At 45.4% G+C, this 27,814-nt stretch overlaps 1 protein-coding gene across 4 annotated transcripts in view; it reads right to left on the bottom strand.

The window, feature by feature from the left end:
- MLXIP (MLX interacting protein) overlaps positions 1-24,990 on the bottom strand; it is a 57,715-nt gene extending 32,725 nt beyond the window's left edge. For 2 of the 4 annotated variants that reach the window (XM_045777662.2, XM_045777668.2), the window contains exon 1: positions 24,450-24,990. In XM_045777662.2, coding sequence (XP_045633618.1) covers positions 24,450-24,862 — 413 coding nt within the window. In that variant the 5' untranslated portion in view covers positions 24,863-24,990. The remainder of the gene's footprint in view (positions 1-24,449) is intronic. The other 2 variants (XM_045777679.2, XM_045777690.2) reach the window with 1 other exon arrangement.
- Positions 24,991-27,814: the final 2,824 nt, after the last annotated feature.

Below are 27,814 nucleotides of genomic sequence, written 5' to 3'. Positions count from 1 at the left end.
TTTCCCATCTTAACTGCCGTTGCGAATGCTTGAAAAGCAAAGTGTCTTTATAGCTCCGTGGGAGGATAAACACACCTTGGTCACTACAGTGCTATAAAAACCAAGGTCAGGGTAACTTATTTCTCTTTCATTTACCCCTGCTTCAAGGCCTCCTGGGAAAACAGACAAAAATAAAATGAACATATCTAAGGCACAAATTATTTAACAAACCACACAGCAGGAAAAACAATCAAAAGAAAAAATGATGGGACATTTATTTTCTCAAAACCAAAGTCCTTGATATGCTGCTGTTTCCCCCTCCATATTCACATATGAAGTCAACAAACGAGCCGGGCCGGAGGAGCTCGTATGAAAGACTGACCAAATGGCAAGGAGAGCCTGTTTTCTCACCCTGCAGGTCTCTGGGAACTGGTGTGCGTTTGGGAGGAGAGGAAGGAAAAGAGTAGGGAGAGAAGTTCCTATGAACATAACTTGAAGCCAACCATTTAAACTGATTTTTTTAACTGTAAAATTTCAGAGTCTTCCTATTATTGCAGGAGTTCAATCCACTTCCCTGGTATAAGGAAGATGAACAACATCTAATTCTTCTTAAGTCAAAATCCCAGGTTTTACTAAGGAAATTTAATCCTGTCCACTGTGTCGCAATGATAAATTCACGTCATAAAAATTCACCTACCAAGAGAATCTCAGGCCAGGCCACCCTCTTCAGGTGGAAACACAGGATGGCTCCCACGACGGGCTGACTCTCAAGAACAGGAGCAGCCCTTCCTTCCTCATCACCTGTTACCTGCCACTGGCCACAGCAGTGGGGACAGACTGTGTCCCCACCTTCCTGCCCGCTGTATAGCCTTGCCTAAACATCTGGTCTTTCTGAACTTCACGTTCTTGGGGGGGGCGGGGAGAAAACCAACCTACTTTACAGAGCTATGGTAAGAATTAAACGAAGTAAGGTATTTAGATGGACTAACAGCGTCTGGAACACAAGAGGTTGCCAATACAACGGATTTACGACTTCGGCTGACGTTCCCCATGACGTTCAGAGCTGCTCTGACTCTGCGTGCTGTGATTAAAGCACAATTAAAGACTTCTCGGCCACAGCAGCCAAGCCTCCCAGCAACTGGACTCAGGGGACAAAGAGAGAGCATGACTGTTAGGGTGGGTTATGAGCAAAGGTCTAGAGAGAGGGAGGGAACTGCCATTTAGAGATTAGATACGCGGTTCTTCAATGAAACACAATCAAATCCCACTAGTGCCCACACACAGACACAACTGTCTTTCTTTTTTCTTAGCACCGGTTCACTCTCCGGGTCACTCTCCACCACAAAGGAGTATCTACGTAGTAGCAAGGTGTAATAGCCCTTCAACAAGAACTGCAGGTGGGGGCCTCCACGGCCTCCCACTACTGGCACACACACCCCAGTGGCTCCCTCTACCGCTGGGGGCTGATGACTCGCTTTCAACATCAGCTCTGGGGCACACTTCACAGCAGTGTCCCGTACCAGGCATCACTCAGGCTAGAGAGAGGAATGATGTTCCGAGCACGTAGTGCTCCAGAGAAAGTGGGCAGTCTGTGGGTCTGTATATTTGGTGGTGTAGCTGAATGCTAAGCCTGTTTCAGCTCAAAGTCCACAATTCTATAGGTCTATAAGAATAAAGAATAAGAAAGGTACCGAGTGAGAAACAACCACCCTAGAATGCAGAGAAGCCAGCTTTAAGGCTGTTGGCACAATTAAAGAAGGGGTGGCCAAAGAGTTTTAATTCCTCAATTATTTATAAGGTACAGATAAACGTGTCTTTTGATCGAAAAGAGCCTGCGATTCCAACTTGCTTTCACCACCAGGAAGCAAATGCATCCAGCTCGTGCAGCAGAGGTCATCTGCAGGCCAGGAAAGGAAACATCCCAGCTAACATGTACCAAGAACCTGAGATGTGACTCTGCACTGAGAACTGGGTGACAGTGACATCAGGTCTTCACAAGCTAATAAGACAGTTCCGAGGGAGCTAAGGCTCATGTGCAGTGCATGGAAACACACAAAAGAGCATTCAACGTCGTCGTCAGATCCAGGATGTCTTCCTCAAGTAGGATGCCTGAGCTGAGGCCCCCACAGATGGGCAGGAATGAACCAGAAAAAGAGGATGTAGAGAAAAGGGCTGCAAGCAGAAGGAATAAAGAGGTCTTTCTCAAAATATTAGCAGTCTGGCTTCTGGTCCCCTCTCTCCTCCATCCTTAGCTTTGATGAGCGAAGAAGTGAAGGTAAGAACACTGATTGTCTGGAGCCTTCAGGATCCAAGTCTCCCCCTTGTTAGTGGGATGGGGTTGGGCACAGCAGTGAAGTCCTCAGATAGAGAGAGAGCTATGGAGAAGTCAGTTCGTCTGTATCTACATTGAGGGCCAGTGCAATTTCCTGACTCTGTCATGCAAAAAAGATGACAGAATGGGAGGAAGAGCTAGCTTGTCCCATCCGTTTCTGAAGTAAAGCTGAAGGAGAAAGAGGGGAGAAAAAGAGAGAGGGAAAGGGAGAGCAGGATTGAGAAAAGGGAAGTTTGGGAAAGATATGTCTTCTACTATTGGTGGTTTGACTTTAAAAAGTGAAAAATCTCTCCTAAATAAAAAAAACAATAAGCAAATTTAGAAGGTAAGTGCCAAATGGAGGGAGAGATCGTGAAAGAACGTTACTAAGTAGTTCTACAAAATCGGTTAAGCTCCCTAACTACTTGCTAATTGCAGAGAGAAAAACATATCTACAATGAAAAGACCTGGGAGTCATCCTAACCAAATGATCAAATTCAGCATCATTAATAGTGGGACAACCTGACATTATGTATCTTTGATGTGACTATTCTGAATCTAAATGTAATCAAGCCTTTTAGGCCCAAAATGGTTTACAGGAAATACAGGGGGTGGAGGAACATGTTAATTAACCACAACAAGAAAACAAATACCAAACATGGGATGTTCTTCAATACAACTGGACCTGCTGCTTCAAAAAGTCAATGCCAAAGGGAAAAGGTGGAAGGATCATTCGCTTTGACATGTAAATGACATAATGGTCATGAAAGGGAGTATCTTTATTTTTAGGAATATGAGGTCATGATGTCTCCAACTTTTTCTCTGAACCATATGAAAGAGAGACACGTTCATAAAGCAGGTATGGCCAAGATTAACAAATGTCTACCGCAGGTGGTGGCTGAAGGGGATGGCTGCACCATTGTTTCAAATTTTCTCTGTTAAGATTTTTTATAATAAAAATGTTGAAAAAAAAAAAGGAAAAAGAAAGACCTAGGGCACTTGGGTGGCTCAGTAGGTTAAGTATCTGCCTTCGGGTCAGGTCATGATCCCAGACTCCCAAGATCTAGCCCCACATCGGGCTCCCTGCTCATTGGGGAGTCTGCTTCCCCCTCTGCCCACCCCCCGCTCATGCTCTCTCTCACTCTCTCTCTCAGATAAATAAAATCTTAAAAAAAAAAGAGAGAGAGAGCAAAAAGGAAGAACTCAAAGGAAAGTCACAAATATAAAATAAATGGCCAAATTCAGGGAACAATGTATCCACTAGAGATCAAAGAAATGAAAAATTAAAGCACCTGAGGTACCGTTTTTTGCCTATCGGATTAACGACGATTTTTAAAAGCACAGTAATAATGCTACACGATTTTTTAAAAAGGTACAGCCATTTTGGAAAATAATTTGGCAGTTTCTTACGACGTGAAACATCTCCTTACCTATGATCCAACATTTACACAAGAGAAATGAAAACGTGTCCACATCAAGACTTGTACATGAACAGTCATAGCGGCTTTATTCATAACGAAGCTAAAAACAATAAAACGAAGACAAGCCAAATGTCTATCAATAGGGGAATGGATAAAGCAAACTGTGGTATATCCAAGCAACAGAATATTAACTATTGACACACTTAGCAACACAGATGAATCTTAAAAACATGCTGAGCAAAAGAAATCAAGCAGAAAGAGTACATACTGTATGATTCCATTTATATAAAACACAAGGAAAGACCAATCTAATCTACAGTGAGAGAGCAGATGGGGGACGGGAAGAATGCCTGGAAAGAGTACAAAGGAACCTTCTGGGCTGCTGGAAATGTTCTGTATCTTGGCTTTAGTGGTTACACATGTGTATACATTTGTCAAAACTATTGAAATGTACATTTAAAAGGGTGAATTTTATTGTTTCCATATTAAACCCCAACAGAGCTGAATTAAATTTTCAAATTACAGTAACGCACCCAGCGTTGGGGAGAATGTGGGAGAATGGGATCTCCTATGCACCGCTAGCGGGAATATTGACTAGTGCAACTTTTTTTTCCTAACAGCTTTATTGGAATGTGATTCACATACCACACAATTCACGAATTTAAAGTGTACAATTCAACGGTTTTTACTCTAATCACAGAGTTGTGCAACTATCACCACAGTCAATTTTACAACATTTCCATTCCCTCAAAAAGACCATACCCCTCAGTCATCACCTCCCAATCCTAAGCAACTACTAATCTACTGTCTACCTCTAAATGTGTGTCCGCTCTGGACATTTCATGTAAGTGGAATCATGTAATAAGTGGTTTTGTGACTGGTTTCAACTTAGCATAATGTTTTCAAGGTTCATCCATGTGATAGCGAATATTTAGTTCCTTTTTATGGCTGAACAATATTTCCATTATATTGATGCAACATATTCCGTTTATTTACTTATTCGTTGATGGGCATTTGGGTTGTTTCCACCTTTGGGCTATTCTGAATAATGCTGCTATGAACATTTGTGCACAAGTTTTGTGTGGACATACGCTTTCATTTGCGTAGACACCTAGGAATGCCAACTCCTGGGACAAATGGTACGTCTATGTTTAAATTTTTGAGCAACTACTAAAGTGGTTTCCACAGTGGCTGCACCACTTTACATTCCCACCAGCAGTGAAGAGGGTTCTAGTCTCTTCACATCCTCACTAGCACTTGTCACACCATGATGGGTGCAAAGCAGTATTTCTGTGGTTTCGATTTTCATTTCCCTAATGATTAATGGTGTTGAACATTCTTTCATGAGTTTATTGGTCATCCACATATCTTTGAAGAAATATCTATTTAAGTCCTTTGCCCACTGTTTAATCAAGTTGTTTGTCTTTTTATTTCTGAGTTGTAGTTTTTTTATATATTCTATAGAACATATCCATGTATCTAATAATGGATATTTTCTCCCATTCTGGGGGGTTGTCTTTTCTAAGTGGTACAACTTTTAAAATCAAGTCTGGCGGGGCGCCTGGGTGGCACAGCGGTTAGGCACCTGCCTTCGGCTCAGGGCGTGATCCTGGCGTTCCGGGATCGAGCCCCACATCAGGCTCCTCCGCTATGAGCCTGCTTCTTCCTCTCCCACTCCTCCTGCTTGTGTTCCCTCTCTCGCTGGCTGTCTCTATCTCTGTCAAATAAATAAATAAAATCTTTAAAAAAAATAAAAAATAAAAAAAAAATAAAATCAAGTCTGGCAACATTTATCAAAAATTTCGGTGTGAATACCCTTCTATTTTATAGTTTTAATTCTAAGAATTTATCCTGAAAAAATAATTAAAGAAGTGGAATGAGAAGAGCAAATAATAAGAACATTCATCACGGTACTATTTAAACTGGATCTCAATCCTTTCCTCATACTCAAATAAAAATTAACTCCAAATGGATCACTGTCCTGCATGTAAGAACCAAAACTATAAAACTTCTTGAAGAAAATATAGGAAACTTAGAGATCTTGGGTTTGGGGATTTCTTATATAGGACACAAAAAGCATTAACTACAAAAAAAAAAATAAGATACACTGGACTTCATCAAAATTTAAAACTTTTGCTCTTCAAAAGATGACTGAAAATGATAGTGCAGGTCTATTTTTATCTACACAGGTACAGAAAAAAATAAAAAGGACGTAGTGACAAAATAACAGGGAATATAATTCCACAGAGTGTTTCAGAAGATTCTGATCTTTTCTTCCTGTCTTTCTGAAATGTCTGAATTCCCCATTTGACAATGACTACCCATTTCTATATAATGAGGAGAGTTGGAGAGGAACCTCCACAAAAATTTCCATTTTGAAAAAGGAAAAAAGTGAATTTCCATCTCATAATTAAGAGAAAATGATATTCAGTTTGCCATGTTAATTTGGAGTTTTGTGGGTTTTTTTTTTTTTTGCCACATTTCAAAAATAAGAATACACTGTAATTTTCTTAAGAGTGTATTATCTTTGCCCTTTTTTGCAGATAATTTCTATCATACACACAAGTTAATTTATCAACAAATTTCACTGATGTAAATGGATAATAATGGCTTAAGATGATTCTGTAAAAGAAGTTTATATGTGTAGCATTATCTCACAACTCTCTGCGGCTTAGTTATACAGAAGTAAAAATAATTCAAGACAGATAATAAAAGTCTGTGCACTTGACTCAGAGGAGAGTCTCTAAACCCTCACTAAGTTAATTAGTCTAATTTTACACTCAATTTAACAAGTTATGCAAACCAATAGAAAACGGGAGGCACTAGACAAACAGGGAGGGTAAGTGGCAAACTCACTGCAGAACAAGTGGCAGCCAAGAGCCTGGAGGAGACAATCATTAGAGATGCGAAAACCCAGGCACAAGAGAGCCTGTGATGGTTGAGCAGAGAAGCAAATATACATCCCTTTATAGTTCAAGAATATCAGGAAGGGACTACAATGACACAATAAATAATATTCAGAGATAGGTGGCTGGACAATCAAGTTATACTCAAACCTTCAAGAAAGCAGTGAAGATTATTATATATTTGAGAGAGATTTCCACTTTTCATTAGAAACGGTTAATTTTATTACAGAGATGATTAACAAAATAAGTCATGGAGAACTGAAAGACTATATCAAAGGAAGCTCTCTATTCATTAAGAGAGGGGCAAATAAATAAGGTATTTTTGTAAACATATTTTAACAGCTACCCAATTTTAATGCCACTTAAAGGACTGAACTAAAGAAATAATTTAGGGGCACCTGGGTAGCGCAGTCGTTAAAGCGTCTGCCTTCGGCTCAGGGCGTGATCCCGGCGTACCGGGATCGAGTCCCACATCGGGCTCCTCCGCTGTGAGCCTGCTTCTTCCTCTCCCACTCCCCCTGCTGTGTTCCCTCTCTCGCTGGCTGTCTCTCTGTCACATAAATAAATAAATAAAATCTTTAAAAAAAAAAATAATAAAGAAATAATTTAGATCCACTGACAGATTCTTCTATGCAACTCAGATCTTACCATGTAGGTGGTTCCCAAGACCAGCTCTGAGTAAGAACTAACCCTGTGGACAAGATCACTTTCGTGTGTGTGTGGGCAGCAAAGCAAGGTTTACTGAGCGACACAGCAAAGTGATAACACAGAACTCCGGAGGAGGTAGGGACCCAAGAGGGCTGCCACAAGATCACTGTCTATTACTACCCCCCCATCTGGCTCTGTCCACCACGTATAATCTCCTGCCTTTGCACCTCCGCAAAAAGCACTTTAGCTTGGCTGTCTGGGGCCCAGGTCTTTAAAAAATGTTTGTCTTATACCCTGCATTTTTCCTAAGCTCTTCAAATGCCCCTCTGCAACCACACTGCATTTGGAGCTTCCAGCTCATCTGCAGAAAAACTAAGTTCCTGACTCGGTAAGGAAACGGAGTCTGATCCTCTCACTGCTTATGTGAGCTACCTCCACCCCCACGTGAGTTCCTGCTGTCCGCACCCGTGAGGCTGGCATTTCCACAAAGACAGCTGGATGTGACTAATCTGACCACACAAATACGAAACTAAACGGGGGGTGGAAGCCAGTGCCACTTAAGTCAGCAGCAGAAAGAACCCAAACACTGAGTTTCTGCTTCCAGGCTGGAGGGACTGTGTTTGGGACTCCAGCCAGAGGAATTATTCACTCTTCAGATTAACTTCGTAGCTTGAAGCATCATACGCATGATACGGGCAGATGCCAGGCCAAAAGGTCGGCGCGGAAGTCAGCTGGGCCGCAGTAACAGCAGGTGGGGAAACTGGCCAGAGAAGGTGGTCTCTTGCATGAGGCAGGAGAGTGAGTGCCAAGTGAGGCTGAGGCCACAGGCAAGCAGCCCGATTCCTGGAGGCTCCATGCTGGAGGCCATGATGGCTGCGACCCAGCTGGGGTCCAGGAGGGGCCTGGGATGGCTACTGACCAGGAGGCAGCTGTCTATTCTGGAATGGTTAACTAATCGCCTAAGATGCTACTGAGTCAAGAGGGCAAAGGAAAGCAGGTTCTTCCCCCTGGACCGGGCAGTCCTCCTCCCGCCTCCCCCCAGGAACGTGGCTGAGGTGGAAGAAAAGCAGCCAGTCTCAGAGCACTGAACCGACTCAAACTGAACCAACTGCTGCTTTATTCAAAACAATGATGGCTTTGTCAGGAGATTGCAACAGGCCAACAAGAGCCAGTTGAAAAACCTGCCCTCCCCTCCTAATTTCTGCCCCTAGTCCCCATGACTTTAAGACATCACACAAAAAAGAGGGGGAAAAAGTACACATTTAAACCAACATCAGCCAACCCACGTGACACAAGAGAGGCAGGCCAGCTGCCACTCAGAGATGACACATCACTGGAGCTGGCTGTTTTGCTGCCATGGATCTCCTACCCAGGAGCTGGAACTCCCAGGACATATTTGAGTCTCACTTACTGATATATTTCCAGTGATCCCAGCCAACAGAGAACAAAGGGCTGAAACGTCAAGTTTTTCTATAGTGCTGCTGGGTCAACGTTCCAGGACATCTGGTAGGGCAGCACACCCAGGACCTCAATTAGAGCTACCAAGCTGGGGTGGCTGCCCCTAGCTTTACAAGAGCCTGAAAGCTACTACCCCAGGACCCTCTAGGGCAGGAAACAGAAAGAAATTCTCTCTGCAGGAAAGAACTGGAGGGAGCTGGGGTGGGGGAACGAGCAGATTACAGTATTTCTCACACCACACCCAGCCTTGCTCACTTCATCCGTATTTTACCAATCAGCAGCAATCACCTCAAGCACTGTACAAACACACCCATAACTCTAAGGAGCCAGCAACAAGCACACAAACAGAGATAAGCAAACAAAGTTATGGGGCAAAAAGCAGCTGGCTACCTACTGGCCAAGCCAGCTCCACTGTAATCAAGAGGTCTCTGGCAGGCTGCTTTGCGAAGCAACTTGGGAGGCCATGCATGCCACAGGTGAGTTTCCCCCAGCACCACCTGCCTGCTGGCTCTCAGGTACTGCACAAGGACAATGCCAAGGACAAGCCAGAGGCTGATAACTGGGTTCTTTGCTTTTGTTGGAAGGCTTTTATTCCATGGGAAAAAAACCTTCTGACAAGGTCTCTCATGGGGGGAGGGGGGAATCATGAATTCCAAAGCTAAAGGGAAATAGAGACTTGTCTAATGAGTAGAAGACCAGCCTGAGAAAGAGCTAGGAGGCTGGGGGGCCAGGCTCTGGAACCCTGAGCTGGAATGTGGCACATGGATGTGGATGCCACAGTGGGCAGCCTAACCTCTCCACTAAACCAAGAAGTCCTATGACTAATGCTGTTTTTCAAACATAACCAAGGTCCTCATGTCTCCAACCAGCCCCTCCACCATACATTCTGCCAGCAGCGCAGGGGTATGCTAGATGGAACCACAGAAACCCCACAACTGATCAAACTGACGAGTAAGGCTGCCAAAGCCAGAGGTCAACATCTCTGGACTTGATGTGACAGAGCTTAATTAAATTGTTTTCCAGCAAACTCAATTACCTTTTCCTTCCACAAACCAAGTCATACCAGCATTTTGTTTTATATTTCAAAGGAAATGCATCCACACAGCTCCCCATCACGTGGGGTGTGGATTTACACAGTTGGAATTACAAACTTTCATGACACTCAATGCTCTCCCTGCCTCTGGAACAACGAAGGCCAAGGGACCGCATTCACCTGTTCACATCACTACGAAGCCCTTGGCCTCAGGGGTCTGTCAGCCAGCAGGACACAGTGCAGACATGCCAGCTCAGGCCTCAGTTCAGCCGTGCATGCTGCTGATGGGCGTGTCAAACACCATCCATCCTGTTTCCTGCCCTTCTGCAGGCTGTAGCCACACACAAAAATGCGGGGAGCTTTCCTATCAGCAGCCAAGGGCATAGAACAAAAGGTGCTTTTCAGCTGCCTACCTGCTCACCTCCTCCCTCCACACACATCTTATCGATGAGGACCGGGAGGGTGTGACAAGGCAGGTGGGGTGCCTAATGTGGCAGTTCCAATTGCTGCCTGTTTTCGAGAGTCTGCTGAAAGATTCTCAGGGTCGAGGGTTATTTCTGTCAGGGAGAAGGAGGAGGCAGAGCCACATTTCCAGAGTAAGGAGCCACCTTGCAGCACAGTAACAGAGATGAAACAAGGGCCCAGAAACACCTTAAAGTTACACAAAAATACCATGAAATATTCTCAGTAACCAAGAGAGGGATTAAATAAGTAGTACATCCACACAGTGAAATATCAGTCACTAAAAAACATTGCAGATGAGTATGTTAGGGCTTAGAAAGACGTTCATAATCTATTAAATGGAAAAAAAAATACACTCATAATGACAAAAAAAAAAAAGAAAGAAAGAAAAGGAAAAAGAAAAAAGCCCCACAAGGTCTGGAAGGATAAGCACTAGGGAACTGACAGTAGTTATCTCTGGGTGTGGCTTTTTTTTTTTTTCCTGGAAAGAAGCCTGGAAATACAGTCAAATTTCAAAAAGTAAGATGTTAAGCCTAATAACTCCCCAACTTTTCAGGGAACATATCTCAGCAGAATCACTGCACCTCTAATAATAATAAATACAAATTCTATTTCAATCTGGCTTAGAAGCAGAAGTTCTTGGTATTTAAGAACCATAATGCTTGGGGCGCCTGGGTAGCGCAGTCGTTTAAGCGTCTGCCTTCAGCTCAGGGCGTGATCCCAGCATTCGGGGATCGAGCCCCACATCAGGCTCCTCCGCTGGGAGCCTGCTTCTTCCTCTCCCACTCCCCCTGCTTGTGTTCCCTCTCTCGCTGTCTCTATCTCTGTCAAATAAATAAATAAAATCTTAAAACAAAACAAAACAAAACTATAAAGCTAATTTGCCCACAGCCTTATAGATCGGATCAAATACAGATAGAAATCCGAGAACCGGAACATGCCCAAGGTGGCTGCACAGACCATACTTTTATGTGTGAACATGTGTGTTAGGAGGAGGATTCTAAAGTGGCACATCTATTCTTATCTTAACTGCCTCAATACACACACACACACACACACACACACACACACACACACACACACAAATATAATGTTAAATGTGTAGGTTAGAAACCTTAAACAAGAGCCCAGAGACAGGCCTCCTCAGTCTAACTTAGAGCTATAATTTTGTTTCAGCTATAACCAAATCAACTGTTTGTAGTTAGGTCAAATTATTATTCCTTTCCTCCAGAATCCCCCTATGAAAACAGCCCCACCCAGCCAAGTTTGGTGAAGTTAAGGGGTGTAGCCTGAGATAGACTATAAAGCTAAGAGTAACTTCTAGTCCAAGAAATTCGCAAAATGCAGAATCGGCCCTCCATCTCCCAAGATCAGATCATTTACAATAATTGCCCAAGCTCCTCCTAACTCAAAGTAACCGTCTACTAGGTGCACATTTACCTCTGGGATTTACCAGGCAATCTTAGATTTTATATTCAGAAGAGTACAGCCCCGTGACTTCAAACACAGCACAGGGTAGAAGGTACACATTAAGAGCTAGTACACCTAAAAATATTTTCCTTGTGCCAGAAGCTGACCTGTGGCAAACAGCACAGCACATTCCTTCATCTCTTTGGCCAAGACTCACTTCTAAACTAGATTTAACCTAGCCTAAACTCATTTCCCCAGAATAACTAATACTTGGATTCAGACATTAAACTATAAATTGAAGCAAAATTTAAAAGTGGAGTTCACATATTCAGATTTCTGCCAACTTTTCAAATATGCCAAATCTCGTAACACTGGCTCACATTCCGAAATAGCAGGAATCAAACACCTGAAGCTGAGTGATGGCTGCCGCCTTTAGACCAGGCAAACATTCTTTAATTCACCACACACCCCACCACTCCTTATTGCCTTTCCTTCCATCACTGAGGCCATATCAAATGCAGTTTATGCTTACATGGGTTTTCACGATTAAAAAATATCTCTGTAACCATGACTTTTATCAAAAGGAGAAAAATACATGATAGAAAAGGTCCTCTTTTCCTCACAGATGGCTCACATCACTTTCTGGCCCTTGTGGGCATTTGTATTTGTAACCTGACTCACACAAGGAGGAAAAAAGGTCTTAATGGGATAACCCCAGAGAAGGTGATTTGGCAAGCTATCGGCAAGCTGGAGAAGCAGGTCATTCTCCCAACCATTCTCTCATTTACTATACACAGAAGAGATGGGGAAATACCAAATGATGAAATTTCTAGACACTGACATATTTAAGATCTTGGAAATCATGTGGTCCAGTGCTTCCCAAGTCAGACTTCCTAAAGATCATACTGAAAATCTGAAGTGTTTTAAATATTTTTTAAATAACAGTCTCTATTGAGACACAATTTCCATGCCACAAAATTTTCTCTCTAAAAATGTTCATTGGTGGGGCGCTTGAGTGGCTCAGTCGTTAAGCGTCTGCCTTCAGCTCAGGGCGTGATCCCCGAGTTCTGGGATTGAGCCCCACGTCGGGCTCTTCCGCTGGGAGCTTGCTTCTTCCTCTCCCATCCCCCCTGCTTGTGTTCCCTCTCTCACTGGCTGTCTCTCTCTCTGTCAAATAAATAAATAAAATCTTTAAAAAAAAATAAAAAATAAAAATAAATAAAAATAAAAATGTTCATTGGTAGTTAGTACATTCACAGCGTTGCATGATCTTCACCATTCTCTGATTTTAGAACATGTTCATCACCCCTCTAAAAACCCCACACCCATCAGCTGTGCCGAACCATTCTTCCATCCCCATGGCAACCGCTACTCCACTTTCTGTTTTATGAGCTGCCTAATCTGGACATTTCATATAAATGGGATCACAACAGGTGGGCCTTTGTGTCTGGCCTCTTAGCATAATGTTTTCAAGGCTCCTCCATGCTGTAACATACATCAATACTTCACTCCAAAGGTTGTCTTCAATATTTTTAAGTGTATTTATTTGTCAGTGTAAAGCCATGGTGGTCATTCTTTAAATAAATGCATTTTTCTCATTTTGCTAACAACGTGAAAATTTTCAAATATACAGAAAAATTGAAAAACTTATACAGGGCACACCCACGTCCCCACAACTGGATGCTACAATTAATACTTGGATCTATTTACTTTATCGCAAGTTGATCTATTCATCCACCCACCTTGTTTATTTTTGAGCGGTGGTTCTCAAAGTGATCTGGAGATCCCTGGGGGGTCCTTGAGGCCCTTCTAGGGGTCCATGATATCAAAACTATTTTCAAAATAATACTAAGAGGCTTTTTCCTTTTTTACTCTCATTCTCTCAAGAGTATACAGTGAAGTTCTCCAGGCATGTGATACTGCAACAGACGAACGTAGAGATGAGCGTCCAGCTGTCTTCCAACCGAACGTTCGCTGAACATTAAAGAGATCTGCTTGTTTTTTCGGAGAGCAGTTATTTTCTACAAAACTGTTATTTAGGTTAACACGTAATGGGTTTATCATTTTTTTCAATGCTTTAACAAATATTTTCACATTTTCTCAGTTTTCCTTTCTAATATGGTAAACATCAACAGATAGAATCCACACAAACAAAAGCTCTTTGGGGTTTTCAATATTTAAGAGCACAAAGGGGTCCTGAGACCAAAAGGTTTGAGAACCACTATCTTAAAGCCCTTCGGAGTGAGATGCAGACGTCTGCACACCGCATCCTTAACACATCAGCATGTATGACATCAACCAGAGTTCAGTATTTGTCAATGGTTCCTGTTGCTTTTGGTAAGAAATACATATAAAAAATGGACACATTTTACGCGTGCTGTTCTCATTCAATGAATTCTGACAAATATATCCACAATCCTCTACCAAGATGACCACCATCCTAGAAGTTCTCTTGTGCCTCCTTCCAGTCAGTCCCCTCCCCAACCTCCCTCAAAGGCAAGTTCTGGTGTGATTTTTCCTCACCTTAGTTTCACCTATTCTAGAACTTCGTATAAATGAAATCGTATATACTCTTCAGAGTGAGGCTGATTTCATTCAGCATAATGTTTCTGAGGTTCGTCATGTTGTTGCATAGACCGGTAGTTTGATCTTTTTTATTGCTGAATGCACACTGTTTCTAAGGCAATCTCTCTCAAAAACACCAGGTCCACTGAAGATAAATAAGGTTGGTAACCATGGTTCTAGTCTAAGCTCTTCCCCCACCCCTTGCCTTCCCCCCCACCCTCCGTTAGAGACACAATGACTTAGAGGGGTTGTGGTATGTCACTAACCAGTGGCACAACTGTCCAGTAGTGCGCAAACCAATCACCTTTCCACCCCGTGCGCTGCCGTTTCCTCGTCTCACCTTAGAAGAAAGTTCCCATCTCAATCTGTATGAGAATTTTATTACTGGAATGGAAAATCAATACCCAAATGATGAAGGTACTAGGTCCTCAAAAACATGTCTGTCACGAATGGATAAACAAATGTGCTATGTTAATACATAGAATACTACTCAGTAATCACAAGGAATAAAATACAGACACGTACTTTATTATACGTAAAATACACAACATGGATGAACCTTGAAAACAGGATGCTAAGTGGAAAAAGCCAGATGTAAATTGTTCCATTTATATGAAATGTCCAGAGAAGGCAAATCTAGAGACACAGAAAGCAGATCAGAGTGCATCTGGGGCTAAGGTGGAAACTGGGATCAAACGTAAAAGGACAAGATTTCAGTGGGGTGACGGAATCCAGTGCTAGAACTGGATTGGGATAATGACCGCACAACAAATCAGTGAACAGTATACTTAAGATGAGCGTGTTTTGGGGTGCCTAGGTGGTTCAGTCAGTTAGGTGTCCAACTCTTGATATGGGCTCAGGTCAAGATCTTGGCGTGGGACTGAGCCCTACCTCAGACTCCCCACTCGGCAGGGAGCCTGCTTGCTCCACAGGGAGTCTGTCTTTCCCTCTCGCTTTGGTCCTACCCCACCTAGCACTCTCTCTCTCCTCTTCTTCTCTCTAATAAATAAATAAAAATAAAAATCTTTTTAAAAAAAGATGAGTGTGTTTTATGGTATATAAATTATATTCAGTAACGTTGCTAAAAAACAACAAAAACTTGTCTGTGCAAGTGGCTAAGAGTCCTGCTCCAAGGCAGAGAAAGACCTGTTTGATAATTTAAAGAACAAAGAAGGCATTTTAAAAGACCTTGCTTGCTACTCCACTAGAAAAGAGTTGTTTACAATAGCAAACTAATACAAGCATATGTTGTTTTAAGAATTCATTCAAAGTGTTTCATTTTAATAAATAAAAGGGATTTATAAATTAACTTCCTCTAAAAAGCTCAGTATCAAGCTATCAGGGCGGGTCCCAGCTGCCCATCATGAGACAAGGTAGTCTGCCGGCAAATAGGCCAGTTACCATGTGAGCACAGGATGAAGTTGTTCAGGGTGTTCTTTCAGAAACTCGATTATTGGGTAAATACCTAGAAACTAAGTTAATCTCCTTACTTTTTACATCAGAAGCTGTTTCTTGTTTTGATGACCGAGTTTGTCTCATGGTGACAAACCAAAAGAGGCCACCCTCTTCCCTATGCCCACAAGCCTCAGAGGAAAGGAAATGTAGCATTCAGAACAGATCCTCCTACTCCCAGAACATTCCTCAACAGCAAAGCTACACTACCTAAGTCCTCATGGTTTCTCACTCCACTGCAACTAAAACTCCCAAACCTGCTTCTCTCAGTAGCCTGGTTCTCTTTGCTGTCTCCTTCTGAGCTCTTACTGCTTAGCTTTACTCTTTGCTGTTAGATTCTTTATCTTCACTTCTGAGACTCAAAAGTGAGGAATCCTGTTTCTGAAATTGTTTTTCCAGATCTTGGACACCTTCCTAGAGCTCCCCTTCTATGCTACCTCCTTCCAGACGATTTTTCTGGTGATGCAGTCCAACCCCAAATATATTAAGAATGCTAGATTTGGAGAAGTTTCTTCAGAGCATTTAAGATCAGGCAGTATTCCTCTACCACAACCAGACCCAGCTGAGCAAAAATATCTTTTGGGATATATGATAGCATATATTTTGCAGGAAAAAACACTGCCTTCCCAATGCCACCTCGAAAGTCCCAAACCTCCCATCCGCAGCTGGCCCCCTCGAGAGGCACAGTAGAGGTTTGGGAGGCAAGACAGAACAGCATGGACAGAAGACTGGTCAAGGCTATGGTAAAGATTGCGCCAGCGATAATGAGGACCTCGCTGAACAACTGAAGTGCCCCCTCCATGGACAGCCCCCTCGCAGCCTCCTCTTAGGGAAGCTGCCCCTCCCACAGCTCCGGCCACAGGGCACCCACAGCAGGCAAGTTCAGTGCACAGCACAGCAGTGTCCTGCCAGCGCAGTTGACTGGGCCTTCCTCAGCTTCCTCATCTCAGTAAGAGTCCCCACGGCTCAGGCCAAGACCTCCCAGTCATTGCAGATGCTAGTCTTTCTTTAATCCTCCATGTCCAATCCCTTGGCAAGTCCAAAACCCACCCTGAATCCATCCAGTTCTCCTCACCTCCACAGCTGCCATCCTAGTCTGAGAAAGGCTCCAACAGCCTGCCAAGTGGTACCCCTGCTTCTACTCTTGTCTCCTATCGACTAGTCTTCACAGAGCAGCCTCAACAAGCCGTACCCCCCAGTGTGGTGAGCACAAGATCCTAACTTCTCACCATGGCCAACAAGGCCTCTTGCCTTTTCAGTCTTATCTCCTACCACTCACCCTGCCTCAACATTCTAGCCACGTTGGCCTTCTTTCTAGCCCTGCAATGTGCCAAGTTCATTCCACTTTGGGCCTTTGCCTCAGGCTTTTCTACAGCCTGGGATGCCTATCCATGCCTGGCTCCTACTCACCACTCAGGTTTCAGCTCGACCTGAAATGTCACCTCCTCCTAAGACTTCTCTGACCAGTGAGATAAAGTATCTGCCCACCCTCCCCCAGCCCTATCACTTTCCTTCTTCCATCTTGTTTTATGTTCTTCTCTGTACTAACAACACACATCTGATTTGCTTACCGATTCCCCTTACTAGAATATAAACTCCATGAGGGGAGATGACTAATTTTCCTCATTTACTACTGTATCACCAAGGCTAAAGCTGTGCCTAGCACCCAACAGAGGCATGATTAATAACTTCTAGAAGAAAAGAGCAGCCAATCCAAAGACCATGGCCAGACTCATGCTCTGGGACCTGTGAGGTTCTGCTCAGAGAGGGAGGAGACAGCTAGTCTCCCCCTCAAACATTTTAATTGGAGGCTATAGGGCTTAGTTTGGCAATTGGCAAAGGGCACTGGTGGTAGTAGGAAGCTCTAAGCAAGGGTTGTATCTGAAACACAGGCCACAGGCAAACCCTAGTCAGGCAGATGCAAAAGCCCCACTACGCAGAAGCTTTGACACAGAAAAGAAACAGAGCTGCAGGTAAGCGAGCCAGCTGGCAGCGGGATAAGCAAGACTGCAAAGAAAAGCAGAGCCTGAGAAGAGCCGAGTCACTTTACAGGGGTGAAGTAGGAAAGAAGGACAAGCTCCCCATGCCGAGGACACCACAGAGCCGCCTGGAACCTGGCTCCAGTCTGCACTGAAGTCAGGCAGTCGTAAGAATCCTGGAATCATCATGAGATTACCAGCACCTTTCCTGATCCTTGTAATAAACCCCCGTGACACAGGTGAGCACAAGAAGGTCCCTGATCCATGATCCTGATCCCAAGAGCTCTGTCTAAATAAAATACAACTCCTGTGGCCTGGATTTCTAACTACAGACAGAATTTCAACAAAAGATGGAAAATACCATCTAAGATATTTGCTGTCTGAACTGCACATATTACATCAAAGAGAATGGGAGCCCACACTGAATTTTTCATCATTGTACGAATCCTTAAAAATAAGTAAAGTTAACTTTCTACAATACCCTATTCTAGGAATTGTACTGAGGACTAAGGATACGACCCATTGTACAGGCTTTTCCTTATGTAACTGGGCCCCCCCATCACTAGATCCCCTGAACTGGTACCTACTACACCCTGTATAACTTGAGAGAACCCCACGGTGGGCTGTTATGCTCTCCTGCGGTTGAAGAAGAGCTGAAAATGCCTTCTACATAAGCTGGGTTACATGCTTAAAAACATGACCTCGAGGAACATTTCAAATGAGGCTGCATTAGCTCTCTACGGCTGCTATAATAAATGGCCACAAAACGACTGGGCTTAGAGCACCGCCTATTTATGATCTTACAGTTGCAGAGGTCAGAAGTCTGACGCGGGCCTCACTGGGCTAAACATCAAGATGTCAGCAGGCTGGGTTCCCTCTAAAGCTCCAGGGGAGAATATGTTTTCCTGCCTCTAACAGCATTTAGAGGCACCCACATTCCTTAGCACACAGCCCTGCCTCCATGTTCAGGGCCTGCAACATCAGGCCAGGCCTTCTGCTCCTCTCTCTGCTTCTCTCTGATTTCCTCCCCTATTTTTAAGGACTTTTGTGATTACAGTGGGCCTACCCATATAATCCAAAATAATCTCTCCATTTTATTTTTTTTTAAGATTTTATTTATTTATTTATTTGTCAGAGAGAGAAGCACGCACACAAGCACGGGGAGTGGCAGGCAGAGGGAGAAGCAGGCCCCCCACTGAGCAATGAACCCGATGCAGAACTCGATCCCAGGACCCTGAGATCATGACCTGAGTCAAAGGCAGACATTTAACTGACCCAGCCACCCAGGCGTCCCTAATCTCTCCATTTTAAAGGTAGCTGATTAGCAACCTTGATTCCACCTAACCTAACATATCCACAGGTTCTGGGAATTACAACATGGATATTGGGGGGAGGGGTGTCATTAATCTGCTGCAACAGTCCACGTGGGCCACAACGCAAATACCAGCCAACAAAAGCACTCAGCCTGTTGCCCCACTCCACACCGACATCCTCTAAAGCACTGCTCCACAGAGTTTGTGTTTGTCTTTGCAGAGGTGAAGATAAACAAGGCTCGCCAAGGGCAAGTTTATAATGTTGGCTTTTCTAGGTCCCTGAGCTTCCCTTTTCAAACCACCAAGTATTTCTTAATCACTTAGTATGTGCCAGACACTGTTAGGCTCTGTGGGAAAGTCAAAGGTGAAGATAGCACGAATGGTGCCACGTCAGGTCTACGTAAAATACGAGGCAGAATCCACAACGGTCATGGATTTGCAGAGCAATGTGCTATATGCGCCCTTTGAAAAGCCGTACTAGGACAGCAGTGCTTGAGCTGAGTCTTGAAGGACGGGTAGGAAGGGCAGCACATGGAAGGGCACAGAGCAGCCTAAAGGTATTCCTTTTCCCCATCTTGGTTTCCCCATGCCTGGCTTTAGAGGGACTGGCACTCTCACCTCCTAACAGAACCACAGGCTTTTGTGGGACAGATGAGAGAGGCGACTTCCGCTCCGGAGACACTGCCTTAGACCAGCTGCCTCACCCCAGAACAGGGCAAATTAACCTCTAAACTTGGGGAGGGGGTATTTTTTTAATATGGAAAATGAGGATTCCACCACCACCCACCTGAGAAGGCTATTGTGAGAGCTGCTTAAGATCACTTAAAGAGAGGGGCGCCTAGGTGGCTGAGGTGGTTAAGTGTCTGCCTCCGGCTCAGGTCATGATCCCGGGACCCTGGGACAGAGTCCCACGTCATTATCCTCAGGCTCACTGCGCAGAGGGGCGTCTGCTTCTCCCTCTGCCCCCCCCCCACCACATCTCTTGTGCTCACTCTCTTTCTCTCAAATAAATAAATAAAATTTTTTAAAAATCACATCAAGAGAATCCAGGACACAGGAGTGCTCAGTTAGTGTGAATCCTTATCCCTTCTTCCACCCTTGCAAATAAATTCCCCCACCTTCTCCTCTAACTTCTTTTCCCAGGCTCTTCCCAATATTATCGTCTTTCTTCGCCCTTCCATCAGGATGGCAATTAGCCAATCAGCCCCTACGTGAAAAGGAAATCTGCTCCTAGTCTACTAAAGGGAAGAAGATAGAGAAAAGGAACACTGGGGCTTCCTGCTGGGGAATATGGTCCATGATTGTGGACAGTTAACATGGGGAAGGGGAGGTAAGTATTAAACCCTGATGTCAGGGGAAACCATCCACACTGATAGCAATTACGTAAATACACACGCACTCTCTCAATCTCAGTATTGCTGTCAGAGCTGGCTCATGTTTTTATCACAGCCCTTGCTAACTATTGTACCACTGTCTATCTGTCCCCCACCCCCTAGTTTGTGAGCTCCTCAAGGACAGGGACTGTCTTTCTCATCTCTGTAGCCCTCATCCCCACCTGTGCATGCCCCTCAGTCCATTCTATATAATGATCAAATACTGAAAAAAGTGCAAAAGAAAGCCTGCTTATCTTTGGCACGGTTGCAGAAGAGTAAATTTAGTCATTTGTGTGCATGGTTCCCATTTACATCTAGTTACCATGCCTAGCATTAGAAAGTACTTCTACTGATAACCTAAAATCTGGAGGATACCGCACTCTAAACCTTTAATCCCAGCAATTCCTTAAGTCTGGCAGAGATTCCTACCTTGGTTCAGGAACACATGATTACTATACAGAGCACACGTATACAGGGGTAGATTTTGGAAATTTGTATCCCAAGGCTATCTCACAGGTTCAAATTAAAAGGTCTCCTCAGATATCCACTTAAGCAGAAACCCATTGTCCAGAAAGCTACTGCTTATCCTTACATACATTTTAAAAAAAAAAACAACATCTCTTGCCCTCTGGAGACATTCGCACCTAGACTTCCTAATAAAGAGTTACATAAAAAGGTAGAGAAGTGAAACCAAAACCAACCCCCAAAAAAGCTATCTACTAGATGTAATCAGAATCTGTGTGGGTGAGTTACATGTGTGACATTCCTTAAAATGCTAAGAGGGCAAGAACCATGAGCTATGTTCTAGAGTACATAGCTCCATTGTGGAGCTTGGAAAGCATGGGCAAAGCAAGAATGCGTCTATTTAGTATTTGTCAAGCAGGCATTTGAAAGCTACACTGAAAGACCCCAGTCAGACACGTTATTTCCTTCAGCTTACAGATGAGGACTCTTGGTCCTCCTAAACGTCAGCTTGGTAAAGACAGAGGACTGGATTCAGCCTGTGAAGCCCCCTCTTGCCTGCTAGGTACTAGACACATTCCCAGACATTCTATCCGCTAACCCTTACATCCATCCTGCAGGTCAGTTTTATCCTCCCCATTTTACAGTGGCAGACAGGAAGGCTTGAAAAGGTAAACCACGGGCTTTTTCCCCATGATCTATCACCTAAACTTTGCCTTGGAGAAAGGCAACTTCTTCCCCTCCAGAACGTCCCAGTAATTGAGCACCCATTGTAGGACCAAATCAAGATGTTTTGCTATGGGGCTACTTAGCATCACAGAGTGGGAAGGACATGGATTCTAAGGCCAGATATGGAGCTGGAATCCCCTTGGCACTACTACTTACCCAGACGGGCCACTGGGCACACTCACGTGCAGTCCCCATTTCTCAAACACCCTATTCCCCCACCCAAAGTCAGTCTTGCTAAGGACCCTTTAGGAGTTCAAGACTTTGCATGTTCAGGAACAGATCATATTCAGAATCCCTGGACCACTTCACGGGACTGGGGAAAAAATAACCACAACTTCCCTTGCACTTAGTTCCTCCCCAAAAGAGCTGTTGAACCTCATCTGGAAACAGCTGGGAGACAGCAGTTTAACAGGAAACCAAAAAAAAAAAAAAAAAAAAAAAAAAGCACAGAGTGTACCAGGGAGAGTTAGGCAGCTAGAACCAAGAGACCAGGGGACAGACAGGAAGCTGAGGTTAGAAAGAGCCTAGGCCAGAAACAGTCACGCAGAAGAGGCCCCGCTGGCCTTCGTCTAGGTCCAAGGAGAAGGAGAAAACCTGGACAACAGTGGTGAAGGCTTGAACCCCATGGAAAGGGAAGTCAGACCACCAGTGAGATCAAGTCTGCTTCCCTCCCTGCCCCCATCTCAACCCTCCTTCTCTGAGAGCCAGCTAGTGGTCATGATAGGACAGCTGAGGTCAGAAACTCACTTCTGTTCTCTTGCTGCTTTCTGTGCCAGGGGCTACAGCCCAGACAACTGGTTTTGAGTCATTCCTCTGTCAATCTGTACCACAGTTCCACACTGCCAACTAAATTCGGGGACAGTCAAATCAGCGAGACAAAGAGTATCTTCATGAGAAATTACTAGGCAGATACCCACTGGGGACCTGCAGAGTGGCAGGACTTGTGCATAGGGAACTGCAGCAAAGCGAAAGAGCCAGTGGGGCTGGAGGTCTTGAAGAGCAAGGTAAGGGCGCATTTTGCAATCAAGAAACTTAATTGAGCAATGGCCAGTTGCCAAGATATTTTTGAAAGAAGTGGGGAAAAAATGCCATTACTAAAATTCTTTGGTGTTATTTAATAATAAGCCTTTAGGTTATCCAAACCTAAAAGGGCAAAGGGAAGACTGGTTTATTTTTCCTTTAGCAAAGCTTAGGTAAGAGCTTTCTACTCATGCCTCCTGCTACTTAATCATCACTTCTCTCCCAGTACACGAAGAAGTTTATATTAAAATAAAGAAAAGGATTAAGTCCTCTTAATAAAACACATTCCTGTCTTTCACCTATAGTTTTGTTGGAAAAGGCTCCTGTGGCATATGCTATGATCTAGGTGGGTTTGATTCCAATGAAGTGCTCAAAATTCGAGACTGAGAAAGTAGGGCTAAAAGACGGCAAAAGGCTGCATTCTCAATACCATAAAAAAAAAAAAATAGAACATCTTCACGGGCTCAGTGCCAGCTCAAACTGGCAAGACTAGAGAATCAGAGCAGAACCTAACCAATGTGCCACGCAAGGGGGATGGGAAGAGAGCTCTGGGTAATACACTGCAGCCATGTGGCAAACAAACCACCAGGGAAATCTTCAAGAGAGGAAATGGGGTGGGGGTGGGAGGGTTCGTTTCAGGAACATAACAAAGGAACAAGTTGACTAATCATTTATTCCAGAGAGGGAAAATGCTACCCTGAGCCATGTTTTAACTTCAGGTAAATGTGTAATGTTTTAACTTGGATATATCTGGGTTTAAAAGCTCTCCAAAAGGGGGGGGGGGGAGGGGGGAACGTACCTACTTTTCTTTACCCTGTTTCTGGAGTCTCCTAGGAAACTTTCCCTGTGCTGCCTGCACAGCAGACCTAAGACAGCCTGAGCCAGTCCAGTTACCAATACAATAACCCCCACCCAAGCAGAGATCCTATCGTGAGCTTCGTGCAGGACTGGACTGCTCTGCACTGCAGCTAGCCCAAAAGAAGTTCTGTTGCTGAAGCAGTCACCTGGCATAAACACCTAACATGCACACGGAAGGAGAGGGTGGAAAGACACTTTAACTCATGAGGGCCAGGCGTATCTGTGACTTAGAAAAAAAAGGGATTTCTGCCCAGAGCTGGATCCACGTGTCAGAATGGTGTCTGGGATGCCTGCCCTCAACAATGCCATCTCCATATAACGTTTCAGGGCTGACCAAAGAACCGTCCAACTTGTCAGGGGGGCAGACTGCACCTCCAACAGCTGTGGCTCCAAAAGTCTACCTAGGAGGCACCCAGGGTGGCCACTAAGGTGGGAAAGGGTCTCCCAATAAAGTAGATGTGAGGCGACCCAGCCTCTCTCCGCTGGGACAATAAGAGAAGTAGCTAACGTTCATGGAGCATCTAACTATGTGTCAGGCACTGGAATAAGCACTACCTCTCTCTTTCCATCCCCAAAATAGCCAATGGAGGCTGATACTACTGTCATCCCCTCTTCATAAAACAAGAAACAGGCTCTGAGATTTGACACAACCATTAAATATTGCAACCAGCACTTAAGCCACCCCTGGACAGCTGCTCTTAACCACTATTCAATATTGCTGGAAACACACAAAGCATTTGGGGGAAGGGGTGAGGAGAGTTGAGTAACACAAGGGGCAGCCTGTATTTACACCTCTTTCGTGGCCTCGGGACACTGGAGGCGAGGGCCTGGATGAAGAACGTGAAGCCGGAAGAACCCAAGCACTGCTAGCAGGGGAAGAAGCCAGGACACCGACCCCTCTGGCTTCCACTGAGGATCCCAGATCCATAAATCCTCCCAAAGGGGCAAGAACCAATGGGAATGCATGCAGCCCTGGGGTCCTCAGGCGGTGGAGCCCTCCGCGCGGGTTTTGTCAAAGTAGGAAGCTCCTCTCGAGAGGTGGGGCCGGCCCGGGGTCGCCGGGTCCCTACCTGTAGGCCAGAGTCATGCACTCGAAGAGTTTGGTGAGCGAGGCGTCGATGGACAGGTGGCAGGAGCTGGTCTTGCCGAAGCTGTAGGTCTGGCACGTCTGCTTGTTGACCGTGTCGAAATCGTAGCCCTTCTTGGGCGGGTGCTCGCGGTGTGGCGACGACACCATGAAGTGGCCGCTGTGGATGATCTGCTGGCGGCGCGGAGGCTCCTCGCGGCCCGGCCCGGCCCTGGGCGGCGGCGGCGCGGCGCTCGCGTGGGCCCGGGCCGGGGTGGCCGAAGCGCAGGCGGGCGGCGGGGACGGTTCATCGGTGTCCGAGTCGTCGTCGTCCTCAGGCACCTGAGGCTTGAGCAGCACTGGGCGGCCCCGACTGCGGGGCCGGCGCGGGGAGCACATGAAGACGTCGGCGGCCATAGGGGGTGCCGGCCGGGGGCATTCCCCGGGGCTCCGGGCGACGCGGGTGAGCGAGGCTGACGGGGTGCCGGCCCGGCCCGCGCGCGGAGGGTCCGCGAGCGCGCCGCGGGGCGGGAGGGGGAGGGCGCGGGCCGACGGGGCCGCCTCGGCGCCGGCCCCGGTGTGACGTCACCGGCGCGTCTCGCCCAATCGGCTGCCCGCGTCGGCCTCTTAAAGGCGCAGGGGAGCCTTTCCGCATCTAGGCGGACAAAAAAAAAAAAGAGCGGAGGGGGGTGGGGCGGGGAGGAAGGTCGCCGGAGGCCACGCCTTGAGGCTCCGCCCCTCGCCGGCCCCTCCGCTCCCTGGTGCCGGGGATGCTGCGGGCCGCGGTGGCCAGGTGGTGCCACTCACAAGTGTTGTGGCCTTGAAGAGGCGTTGGCCGAGCGGTGCCGTGCCGACCCCGCCCCGCCCTCCCGGGAATCGCGCTGCGGGCGGGGCGGGCGCTCCACGTGGTGGGTGGAGGTGGGGCTCCTTCCCCCTCCCGGGCTCCGCTTTCTCTGGCTGGGCCTGGAACTGTGTCCTAACAGCGGGTTCCCGGTGTTGCTGAGCACAGTGGTTATGATATCCAACTTACTGAGGAAAAGACTGAGTCTCTGAATACCAAACTGATTTTTCTAACACGGAAACAATATCAAGAACACTTCTCACTGGGAGCTTACATGCACAGAGGTGGAAACTGGCTCTGCCAAGTTAAGGCACTCTCCAAGAGACATCACAGTCAGTACGTGGCAGAGCCTCCAGCTCCTTTAACTACAACTCCAAATATTGTCGTTACTGTTAAGATCGTAAATTTGGAGGGTGAATCAGCTCCCAAGCGATTCTGAAAGGGGAAATTCTGAGCCATAGTTTTCTTCTCTTTCAAATAGGGAGCAATTCTATGTCTAAGCAAGTTGTGTCGGTTTAAAATGATGATAAATTGCTTAGCACGGTGCCTAGCTCCGAATGAGTGCTAAAGAAATGTTCCACAGACGGAAGCAATGGAACCAACCAGACCAGAGGTACCTAGAAATTGCCAATACTCAACCACTTTGGACCTACAGAAGCAGCAATTTCGTGTGGTTCAACCTAATAGCACTTCTAGAAAGCTGTCAAGGTTTCAGGGACTCAAAGCCAGCCTGGGGTGTGGGCCGTGTTGGGAAGATAAGGAATGACAGGGCATCAAGAGAGGGAAAGAGGCACTTGGCCGAGAGCACCTATTCTAGTCCCCTGAGCGTCCTCCACAGCTTCTGTGCTCTGCTTTTTGAAACCAGTTTCACTTCCAGATTTGGGTGGACACTGAGCACCCTGCCCCACCCTCCTCCTGACAAGGGCCTCTGGAAGGGCAGAGTGCTCAAGAGTAAGTGAAAAGGGCTCTTACCAAGTGGCTGTGCATCCTCCTTCCCCCGATGTCTCCAAGGAGGGATAGGCAAAGGGACTGGCAGCTTCAAGTGTGAGTTTCAGGTCTTCCCCTTGCCCAAAGCAGCGCTCCCAAGGCTGGTTGCAGGTGTCTACAAGGCCACCCTTTGACTTGCTTTTCTTCATCTGAAGACTTCTCTCCTTGGGAAACTCTTAAATTCCTGCATTTGGTGCAGGAATTCCACTTTAGAATTTGATCCTTGGATTGTAGCATCACTGAACATTAGGAACGACGTAATGTCTGACAAGAGGGAATTCATTGAGTATATTATGGCTCCAAATGGAATGAAACACTACATTTTGGGGGGGGGGGTGGGACAGAGAGAGAGAATCTCAAGCAGACTCCCCGCTGAGCACCGAGTCCTGACAGAGGGCTTGATCTGAGGACCCTGAGATCATGACCTGAGCTGAAACTAAGAGTCAGTGGCTCAATCGACTCAGCCACCCAGACACCCCTGAAACACGGACATATTAAATGAAGCAAATATTACTGACATGGGAAGATGCCCATGATATATTGTTGGGTGGAAAACCAACTTTTAAAACGTTATCGGTAGTTTGATATCAATTTCAAACCAATATTAACAAAATCACGTGTGTGTGTGTGAGAGAGAGAGAGAGAGAGAGAGAGAGAGAGAAAGTGCACCATAACTTTCACACCAGTCATCTCTGGGTGGAGTGATTCTTATTTTCTTCTTTATGCTTATCTGTATTTTCTAATTTCCAAAAGAAACAATACTTATATATATTTTTTTTAATACTCTTTATTTCTCTTTGGTCTCTTAGCACAAAGACATCCTTGTGGGAGGATGTATGCTTTATTTTTTTAATTTAAAAAAGCAAACATCAGTTCCCTAGGAGGACAGAACCTCTCTTAAGGCTGATGTTGCGAACTGGCAACCCATGGGCCATATGCAGTGCACAGACATGCTTCGTTTAATCAACACCATAGATTCTTAAAGATTATATTAGAGAAAAAAAGAAAGACTGGAGGAAAACACAGTTTAAAAGGCAGGAAGCAGAGAATTACCAAGAGTGAGATCTGGAAGGTGCAAAAAGCAATCAGTGGCTAGAGGGAGAAGGTCTTGGGGGCAGTTTACCAGGACATGTGGAAATGATTGCAGAGAATCTAGCCTGAGGGGCCCCACCTTCCTTCCTGCAGAGTAGCAAGCAGCAACAGCCACGTGCAGAGGGACATGCAGGGCAGTGCTCCAGGGGAGCTAACTCCCACAAAGGACAGAGAGCTCCTACACCCAGCAAACCACAAGAACACAGAACCTCGTAAGGACAGCCATCTCTTCTCGAAAACTCAGAAACACTCCATCAAATCAACAATCAGGCAAATAGGAATTCCCAAACACAGAGTATTGCAGACCAGGAAAACTCAGCCAGCAAGCAGTTAAAGAAAGCCAGCACTCTGGAAGAAAGCTACATGAGAACTAACAAGTAAGGAGGAAGTTAACAGAACAAACAGAAGACTTTAAAAATAATTAATAGCTCTAGAAAAAAATGTGGAAG

This window comes from Ursus americanus, chromosome 30, assembly GCF_024610735.1.
Source record: "Ursus americanus isolate L20-20 chromosome 30, mUrsAme1.1.p, whole genome shotgun sequence".
Taxonomy (NCBI): Eukaryota; Metazoa; Chordata; class Mammalia; order Carnivora; family Ursidae; genus Ursus; species Ursus americanus.
This window is presented reverse-complemented; position numbering and strand designations above follow the sequence as displayed.